The sequence below is a fragment of the Ursus americanus genome, chromosome 17, assembly GCF_024610735.1.
Source record: "Ursus americanus isolate L20-20 chromosome 17, mUrsAme1.1.p, whole genome shotgun sequence".
NCBI lineage: Eukaryota > Metazoa > Chordata > Mammalia > Carnivora > Ursidae > Ursus > Ursus americanus.
In genome coordinates, this window is record NC_142143.1 from 5,984,103 (window position 1) to 5,993,617 (window position 9,515).

Consider the following 9,515-nt stretch of genomic DNA (forward strand, 5'->3'; position numbering starts at 1 on the left):
GGAGGTTAAACACTTTATTTGGCTTCTAACCTTCGTGTTCTAAGAGCACGCTCAGAGCAGTGCGGAAAGCGCAGGACGCTGTTTCTGGAGAGAGGCTCGGCCGGGGGCACTTCGGAAGCTGGTGGCGACCGGGGCTGAGCCCCGAACAGACCCGCAGGCCAGGCGGCCACGAAGTATAAGGGCCACCACCGCGGGCAACACCTGATCGGCAGCAGCTGGGGTCCTCAGGGGACGGGGCGCTTTCACTCGGCGAGCCGACGGCCACCGCGCCAGCCTTGGTTGTCCCGCCACACACAGTAGTTGAGTGCGGCGGCGAAGGCCAGCCAGGCCAGGTACGGGTAGAGCAGGCGGGCGGCCGGCGGGCTCACCCCATGCCAGGCCACGGCCGTCGCTCCTGCCAGCCCGCCCGTCAGCAGGAGGTCCACCAGCGCCTGCAGAGACACAGGGACGGGGAGGACAGGGAGGCCTGAGGTGCCTCATACTCACCGGGTGGGCGTCCCAGCTGGCCATTCACGGGGTGCGCTCGAGGGATTACTCCGCTCCACCCCCAGGTGACCCCGTCAAGTCCCTCCCTCATTCTCTGCCTCAGTTTCCCCTCTGTAAAATGGGAACAGTCACCCCTGGCTGATCCGAGCCATGTGAGGAATGCATGTAATGTCTTCCTATACGATGTCCCCTCAACCAAGCCAGCGAGCCCATCTGGTTCCGTCAGAACCCCGCAAGCTGCCTTCATCGGAGAAGCAGCTCAGGGCTCCACGGGAGGCCGCTGGTCCCCTAAAAGCTTCTGAGACATGCCGACCACGAATCGTGCACCATCCCCACCCCCGGGTCTTTAGATCCCCCACCCCATCTAGGATGTGATGCCCTGTGCCCCCCAAGGAAGGGCCGCTCCTCCACGGGCCATCTCCAGGGACAAGAAGACTGGCCAAGGCCACACTTACCCAACCCATTTGTCGGCTGCCAAAGAAGAGGGGAGGCCATGCCCAGTTCAAGGCCAGCTGCCCGGCATAGAGACCCAGAGGCACCACAGCCTCCTCCGAGAAGCCCCCCAGCTCTTTCCAGACCATGTAGGAGCCATACCTGAAACAGAGGCCACCAGTCAGGGCAGCAGCAGGGAAGAGACCAAAAGCACCCTGCAGGGCAGGGAGCCACACTCACCTATGGGACGACACAGTGGCGGCCGAGGCATGCTCTGCCATGACTGTTCTGTGACCTCAGGGAAGTTGCTTGACTTCCCTGGGCCTTCATTGCTCCCAGGATTGCTGTGGGGATTTGAGTTAACATCCTGGCAGTGCTCAGGTCCCCAGCTGGCACGTGGGACACTCAGTGAATATCTACCGTTATTATCATCAGCGTTTGGGGAGGAAAGCATATGAGGGAGAAAGAGGCCCCTAAACGAGCCAGGGGCGCCTGTGCAGAGGACAGGACATTTTGGCTGGGCCTCAGAGGGCGAGTAGGAGTTTGCTAGCAGGAGAAAACAAGCATCTGCAAACGCTTAGGGGCAGGTGTGAACCCTTGAATCGGCCTGTGGGCCTGGAGGTTGAGGTCTGGGGGGCAGCAGAGAGGTGAGGCTGAGGAGGCAGATGGGCACCTGGTCAAGGATGGTTCTTAGAACCACGAGGGCAGCAGTAACACCACTAACAGGAACAGCGAGTGTCCCCCAGCACTTCCACATCCAGGCAATGCTCTGGCTCTTTCCAAGCATAACTCATTCCATGATGCCGCCTCGGGGTGGGCAGTACCATCACCCCTATGTTACAGGTGGGGAAACTGAGACGCAGAACGGCAAAGCGACTAAGATCTCTTGGCAGGCAACAAGTCGGTAAAGGCAAGATTTGCACCCAGGTAGCCAGGGCCAGAGTCCAAACTCTTTACTCGGTGAGAGATTTGACCTTATCAGGGTCACAGGGAGCCTCTGCAGGGTCCCACGAAAGAGAGAACAGGGTCACATCTGGGCTATATCAGGATCTTGCTGGTGGAGGAAAGCCAAGAGGAAGTGGGGAGGCCTGGAGGCTGAAGCAAGGTAAGGTAGAAACAGTGGTGCCTGGGCCGGGACTGGGGAGGAGAAAGCAGGACGCAGGAAGAGCCAGGAGCCCGGGACTGGCTGGGGGTGGTGCCCACGAGACACCCAGGTTGTACGGACTTATTCCCATCAGAACCCCAGGGCATCCAGCCTGGCTTTGCTACCTGCTCTCTGGGCGCCTGGCATCTGCAGCCCCACCCTGTACTGGGCTGGCATAGACCCAGGATGCGGGGAACATTCCAGGAGGGCAGGGAGCTGGCCTCATAGGCTAGATGCAGTTCCCAATGAAGCCACCAGGGGGTACCCTCCCCTGTCCAGCTCTTCCTTTACTCCCTGGCAATTTTAGGGGTGTAGTCACAGGGTTTCCTGCAGGACGTCCCTTGTCAAGTGGGTGGTCTTGAAAATTAACCCAGACCCCGGCCCTGAGCAGGTGCTCAACAAGTGGTAGCTACGAGAATTGTTACTGTTGCTGACACTATCTGTCTTGGAAGCTGCCCAGGTCTGAACTTGACACACTGAGCCCACCCCCCACCCTCCCCTGGAGTTGCGAAAACAGCCAGGGTGCCAGCGGGAGGCTGCGCCATCCAGCCCGCCCCTCCCCGGGGGCCCTGGAGGAGACCATGCCAGCCAGGAAACGCCTGCGGCCCCAGGAGCATGCGGAGGACACGCTCTGCCCTCGGGCCTCGAAAGGGGGAGGATGGCCCCGCCCACCTACCCCATGGCCGAGTAGAGGGTGCCCCAGATGGGGCCCAGCGTCCAGCGGGGCGGGTGCCACGTGGGCTTCTGCAGGCTGGCATACCAGCGGAGGCCCTCCCCGCGGACATAGTACGAGCCCAGGAAGCCCCCCACACTGGGCACCAGGGTGAAGCCCAGGGCGGGCACCCAAGGCGGCGCCATTCCTGCTGCAGCTGCTGCTCTGGAAAGTTCTGCAAGAGAAGACAGGGGTGGGGTGGGGCGGGCACTCCAGAACTGGGGCGAGGCTCCCCCAGCACTGGGCAGGGAGGGGCTGGGTTCACCCCGCAGCCCCTGCCAGCCCAGTGCAATGGCTCCAGGGAGCACATTTCCACCCAACAACTCCCGCGACCCCCTAGAAGGCTGCCCGGACTGGCAGGAGCCTCTGGGCACCCCTGCCCCCACAGCTGGTCCCACTGCAGCTCCTGCTCCAGCTGCCAGCGTCCTGTCCTCTCTCTCACCCTCACCCTGGGTCTGCTGTCAAGTGACCCCTCCTCTGATTCAAGGCCAGTTCATGTCCCCTCCACGCAGACGGGTTCCTGGCCCTTCCTCCCCAGGCCGACTGACAGCCCGGCGCTGTGAGAGGCCTGCACCCGCCCTCTCGTACTTCTCATTCCCTCTCTCGCCGTTCGTTCGTTCATTCATTCATTCATTCATTCAGTGACTGATACCACACAGAGCTTGGCTCAAATCCTGGCTCCCCACTAACTCACTGTGACCTCAGGCTGTGACCTCAGGCAACTCACTTCAACTCTCTGGGTCTCAGTTTCCCCCTCTGTAGAATGGGATAGCAACACTGCCTACCTGCGCCCAGCCCAGTGGGGGAGTATCCAGGTACACAGGTATTTTACCACCACCCTGCAGGCCCACCCTCAAATCACCTCTTCCCTTTGTGTCAGAGAGGGAAAGCAGCCTGCCTGGAGTCACACAGCACTCCGGGGCCAGGCTTTGCCCAGTCAAAAAGCTGCTCCCACCCTGATGCCTGGGCTCACGGAGGGGGTAGGTGGGAAAGAACAGGAGTTAGCAAGAGTTCAAGGCTAGGGAGGGCCCCTCGGCCACCCTGAGAGGCTGGTAGGGCTCAGGGCAGGGAAGGTCCCTGTGTCAGGCCTGCTGCCACCCCGCAGGCTGGGCTTCTGGGGTGCACAGAACTGTCCCGGCTGAGCGGAACGGTCTGTCTCACCACAGTCGAGAGGACGCGGGCCCTGCGCTCCTGCCAGCTGGATGCAGCCCTGGACACTGAGCCCTGGGACTGGCCACCCTGCTGGGCTCACCAGCGCATCACCTGGGCGGGCTCGGGCCTCCTCAGCTGCTTTCTCTCTGTGCCACGGGGGACGCAGCCCTGCCCAGCCTGCCTAATAAATATGTCGGATCCACGGTAAAGTGACAGTGTTTGGGCCACCACAGGCGCTGTGGTCAGTGCCCTAGGCCTCCCCTGGGCAGGTGGAGGCCTTCACGCCGTCCTGACCCTCACATGCAGACAGGGAAACTGAGGCCCAGAAGCTGAGGGGAGGGGCTGGGGGTCAGGCACGGAACAGGGCCAGACCTCGAGTCTCCTCAGTGTGACCCTTTGTGCCTTCTCCCATGACACAGAACGGTCCCACTTTATACCCACTTTGTTTCAAACCGACGGCCCCCTCACCCTCTGAAGGCGCTCAAGGTGAACGCCGCAGTACAAGACCCGCGGGCATCGCGAGCCCCCGGGAAGATCCGCAGAGGTGGACACACTTGCTGTGGTATTCTCGCCCAAAACGCAAAACCCCAGCCTAACCATGAGAAAACGCCAGCCAACCTCGGGGGCTAGAACATTCTACAAGACAACTGACTGGCACTCCAGCACTCTTCAAAGGTGCCAAGCTCACGGGAGACAAGGAGAGACAGGGAAATGTCACCAAGCGCAGGAGACTCTGGAGACGAGAACAACCAAACGCAATGCAGGTTCCGGACGGGGTTCTGGGGTCGCCTCGACAGTTTGCGGGAAAGCTGGTGGGACTCCAGGGGGCTGTGGTGGCGAGCGCCACACCACAGTGACCCCCCAGCTGGGGGAAGGCTACACGGGGACTCTCTCTACTACTTTTGTACCTTTTCTGTAAGTCTAAAATTAGTTCAGAATAGAACATAAAAAAAGAAGTATCCCGGTTTGGAGAACAGTTTGCACTGTCCCTTACTTGTGCCCTGACCCCAGCCCCAGCCCCCGCTGCACCAGCCCCCAAGGCCCTCCGAGCTTCCCACTCCCACCACATCACTCCTGCTCTGAGACTCTCAGGGGCTCCTGTCCCGGAGGTTTTTTTCTACTTTTTTTTTTAATCGAGGTAAAATTCTATTGACATAGAATTAACCATTTAGAGTATACCCTCCAGTGACGTTTAGTACACTTCCGATGTCTCGCCATCACCATCCATATCAAGTTCTAAAACACTCTCATCACCCCGAATGCACGCCCGTGCCCCCTGCAGTCACGCCTTGTCCCGTCCCCCCCCCCCCCCCCGTAACCAGCAATCTGCCCTCTGTCTCTGTGGATTTATCTTTTCTGGACATTACATTCCATGTAAATGGAATCTTACAATACGTGGCCTTTGGGGCCTGGCTTCTGTCAGCATGTTCCTGAGAATCACTCACCTTGCACCACCTGCCCATACTTCTCCGCAAGGTTCTGGGGTCCTCATGGTCCCCTGCCACAGCACCCAGCCCGTGCCCAGGAAATGCCACACAGGACTTGCCCACGGGGCCAGCCAAGGGGGCCCTGGAGCCCATCCACCAAGCCCCCTGCTGTACAACCCACGGCCCACAAGAGGGTGATGGCTTCCCTAAGGCCTCAGTGACAGAGTAGGGTCTGAGCCCTGTGTTCCTGCCCCCACTCCCGCTGCCCCTCCCAGAGCCTGGCTGTGTTTAATGTTTCGCTGGACCTCGGGGATCGGAGAGTCTGCCCAGCTCGAAGGTCAGACACAGAAATGCCAGATGCCTCACAGAGAGAGAGCCCAGAAAGGGAGCTTCCTGTGGCCTCTGGGGGACGGCCCAGCTCCTGAATCACCCGACCGGGGGACCCACCAGGCTGAGTCACACTCAACTGGGCTCGGCTGGGCTAGCCCAGGCAGGCCTGAGAGCGATGTGCTCTGGGATGGGGTCCCAGGGAGGGCTGGGGAAGGTCAGGGAGCACCCATGACTGGGAAAGGACTTGGGACGCAGGTAGAAGAGTGAAGCCACCACATACCCTTTACTTCCATCAACATCAGACAGTGACTATGAATCCAAATGGGGGGGGCGCCTGGGTGGCTCAGTCGTTGGGCGTCTGCCTTCGGCCCAGGGCATGATCCCAGAGTCCTGGGATCGAGCCCCACATCAGGCTCCTCTGCTGGGAGCCTGCTTCTTCCTCTCCCACTCCCCCTGCTTCTGTTCCCTCTCTTGCTGGCTGCCTCTCTCTCTATCAAATAAATAAATAAAATCTTAAAAAAAAAAAAAAGAATCCAAATGTGGGCTTGACTCCAATTGGTCTGTAATCCCAGACCAAAGCTCCTCTCTGGGCCTCAGTTTCCCTTACATCAGGCGGGTATAACCTGTCCTGCCGGCTTCAAGGGGTCATGGGGAGGCTCCAGTGAGGACCAGACAAGCAAGGGGCTGTGGCTGTCAGTGTCGGGGCCACTCACCCCTTTCTTCTGGGGAAAGAAGTGGCCTCATGGCATAGACCCAAGGCTGAAAGACTTCAGCCAGTCAGGCACTGGATGCTAAGTGGGGCAAAGGCTTCACAGACGGCTCCACCCTTGGGCCTGGGGCCACTCACAGAGGAGCACTTCCAAAACAGAGGCCGAGAAGGGCCAAAGCAGAGGGCTCGGGATCTGGGGTCAGGAGAAGGTTCTAGGCCTCCGGGGAATGAGCAGTGGAGCTTGGTGCCTCAACCTGACGCTGATACTTCACTTTCTCTTCACAGCGGCTGCAGGGACGACGACCACACCGTCCGGGCCTCCATGGTGGACATTACTATTCCCACCGTCCAGATAAGGAAACTGAGGCACAGGGAGTCCCAGAGCACCCCAACCCCTGAGCGGGGAGTCTGCTGGCCTCAGCTCGGGAGGGGCCATGAGGCCACTTACCTCGATACCTGGGTCACCTCCTTCTTTCAGCCTCCTTCTCGTCCCAGCATGGCACTTAAGGGCCAGCCCAGAGGGCCGAGGGGGCTCCCACCCTACCTCAACAGTCGCGCCTGCTGCCCAGTGTCCGAAGATTCTCTCAGGGCCAACAGGCTCACTCCCTCCAACCCCAGCCCCGGTGTCCCAGGCCCACAGGGCATTAGACCCCTTCTTAGCCAGGGGCAGCCGTTACGGGATCTGAATCCTCCCTGTCCCCCCAAAGGTGGGACTCAGGATCTCCTGTCCTTAAGTAGCTTCACTCCTGGTCCCCACCGAGACTCCAGACCCATTTCTGGCCCTACAATCTCATCTCCCAGGCCTCTCTGTCTGCATCTGTGAAGTGGGGGCTCAGCTAGTTGAGTCTCTGGGGGGGACCCACCTGTTCCCTGAGGCCTCCCTGTAGAAGGTGGCAGAAACTGCCCCCCAGACACAGATCAGAGAGTTTCTCTGAGTCTCTCCCCCTCGCCAGCTGTACCCATACCCAGCCCTCCCAGGCCTTATCTCTCGCTCAAACCACCCGCCATCCAGGGACTGGGGTTAAGGCTCCTTTCTTTTTTAAAGTGACTCACAGCTAATCCTCCCCATTAGGACCTCTGTGAATCTTTTTCCTTATGCAGGTATCCAGTACTACCGACTGCCAACAGGTCGGGAAGGATCCGTATCCAGCTGGTAACCAGGAGGTCTGGGACCGGGTGGGGCTGGGAGTGACCAGGGGGAATGTGCTCCACGGAGAATGACCCCTTTTTTAAACACAAAGAGCATATTCAGGCATGACTTGCACAATCAGAAAGGAGTAAAAGAAAGTACAAATAAAAGAAACACAGATTCCAAAACAAAATAATGAAAACGCTGAAGTGTATAGAGTAAAAAGGAGGCCCCCTCCCTCGGATCGCAGGCCCCTCACCCCACCCCTGAGCAAGCCACGGTCAACAGCTTCTGGCTGATCCAGCCCACTACCAGTCACGGACACCGGGGGGCCAGTGGACGGAGCAGGGCCTGCGGCCACACTGGTTCAAACCCTGGCTCCACCACTCTCACTATGTGACCCTGGACACGGGCTCCTGGGTGAGCCTCAGTGTCCCTCAGTTCAAAGGATCCCCTCTGAACCTCCCTTTGGCTGTGCTGTGCAGCCATCAGGAAACAGAAGAGGCCCCCTGCCCCAAGAAGAGGCTTGCTATCCCCCCGCACTTGCTCCTCGGGTCCCTTCAAGGCAGTAGACAAACACCCTCACCCCAAGAAGCAGACATCCGCCCCTGCTGCCCTGCAGGGCTCCCCACTTCACCCCACAGAGGCACCAGAGGCTCGAGGTCCGTTTCTGCCAGCTAAGTCTTTTGGTCAACGGCCTGCTGTTTGCCAGGCACCCTGGCACCCCTCTTGTACACAGCCCCCTCTGGCACCCTCTCCCAGCCCCATGACCCTTTTGGATCAGCCCCAGTCCACTGTCCCCAGGGGAGGCCCCAGCCCAGCCCCCTGCCATCCACTGTAGAGCACGCGGCTGGTACCGGGTCCCGCCGCACTCTGGCTGGGCGGCCAGACAGGTTCCCAGGCCAGGCCCGGCCAGCAGGGTGGACCCCAGAACCCTGCAGTGTGTTCACAGCTGGAAGCCCCACCACCCCTACCGCCGCGCTCCAAGCTTCTCTGCAGGAGGAGCAACGGACAGGCAGGTCCCAGGCGATCTTCTGCCACACCAGGACCCTGTCCAGGAGACAGCGCACCTGAGCACGGAACTGGGAATTTGGGAACCGGGTTCTAAGACCCTCTGGGGCCTTAACTGGCCGTATGCAAATAACCTCCCCAGGTAGTCTGGGTTCCCCCGCCTAGAAACGGTCAGTCTCAAGGGAGGTCTCCAGGGCATTTCGTGATCCTCTAGGTACCCCGCTCAGCCACTCCCGCCCTCCCCCTACCCCCACCGCCTTCCGGCTTGCTCATCTGCGGAATGGGCGGGAGCCGGGAGGGTCGGGTCCCTCCCGGTGGCTCCGCTTCCCGCCAGCAGCGAGTGGAGGGGCGGGGCGCGGAGGATCGGAGGAGGGGCGGGGCGGGGGCGGAGCGGAGCCGGATTGCTCCAGTCCCCCCCCCTCCCCCGGAACTCCCGCTCGCGGCTGCAATCCCGCAGCACAGGAGCCCTGACCGCCCAGGTCAGGGCCCCGGCAGCCCGCCGCCCCGGTAGCCGAGCCCCCTGGTGCTGTCCCCCGGTCACCCCCCCGGAGTCCCCGCCCTACAGCTCCGGCCTGCCCCCTCCTGACTCAGTTTGCCCTCGGGCCCCGCGCCGGCGGGAGGGCGCTGTCGGGGGTCGCACCGGCGCGGGGTCGCCCCTCCCGCTGCCCCCTCGGCGCCCGGTCCCCACTCACCAGCGACGATGACGCGCTCCGGGAAGGGACTGCGCGGCGCGAGGTGGCGGCCCAGGTCCCCGACCCGCCCCGGCCGCGAGGCCCCGCCCGGCCCCGGCCCCGCCCGGCTTGGCTGGAGGCCACGGCCGCCAGAGAGCTCAGTCCTCGCCTCCTCGCCACTGCCTCTTTCTCACCCGCCTGCTGGCGGCTCTGTCGACCCCGATGCTTCCCGTGGCCACCGTCGCGGCTGTGTCGCTGGCAGGTCGCTTCTCTTCTTGAGCCTCACCTTAACCGTTTGTGAAATGGGGCAAC

General features: G+C 61.3%; 1 protein-coding gene across 4 annotated transcripts; it reads right to left on the minus strand.

Annotated features, from left to right (window-relative positions):
* Nucleotides 1-9,306, minus strand: TSPO (translocator protein). 4 transcript variants are annotated; one of them, XM_045779857.2, is made up of 4 exons: nucleotides 9,225-9,306; nucleotides 2,739-2,949; nucleotides 942-1,080; nucleotides 1-431 (listed from the first exon to the last, which is right to left on the minus strand). In XM_045779857.2, exons 2-4 carry the CDS (start codon nucleotides 2,918-2,920, stop codon nucleotides 243-245), a joined length of 510 nt encoding a protein of 169 aa, XP_045635813.1. In that variant the 5' UTR covers nucleotides 2,921-2,949; nucleotides 9,225-9,306; the 3' UTR covers nucleotides 1-242. The 4 variants fall into 4 exon arrangements, with proteins under 4 accessions (XP_045635813.1, XP_045635812.1, XP_045635814.1 ...); XM_045779856.2 differs by lacking the exon at nucleotides 9,225-9,306 and adding an exon at nucleotides 8,108-8,210; XM_045779858.2 differs by lacking the exon at nucleotides 9,225-9,306 and adding an exon at nucleotides 7,508-7,616.
* Between the last annotated feature and the right edge of the window lie 209 nt (nucleotides 9,307-9,515).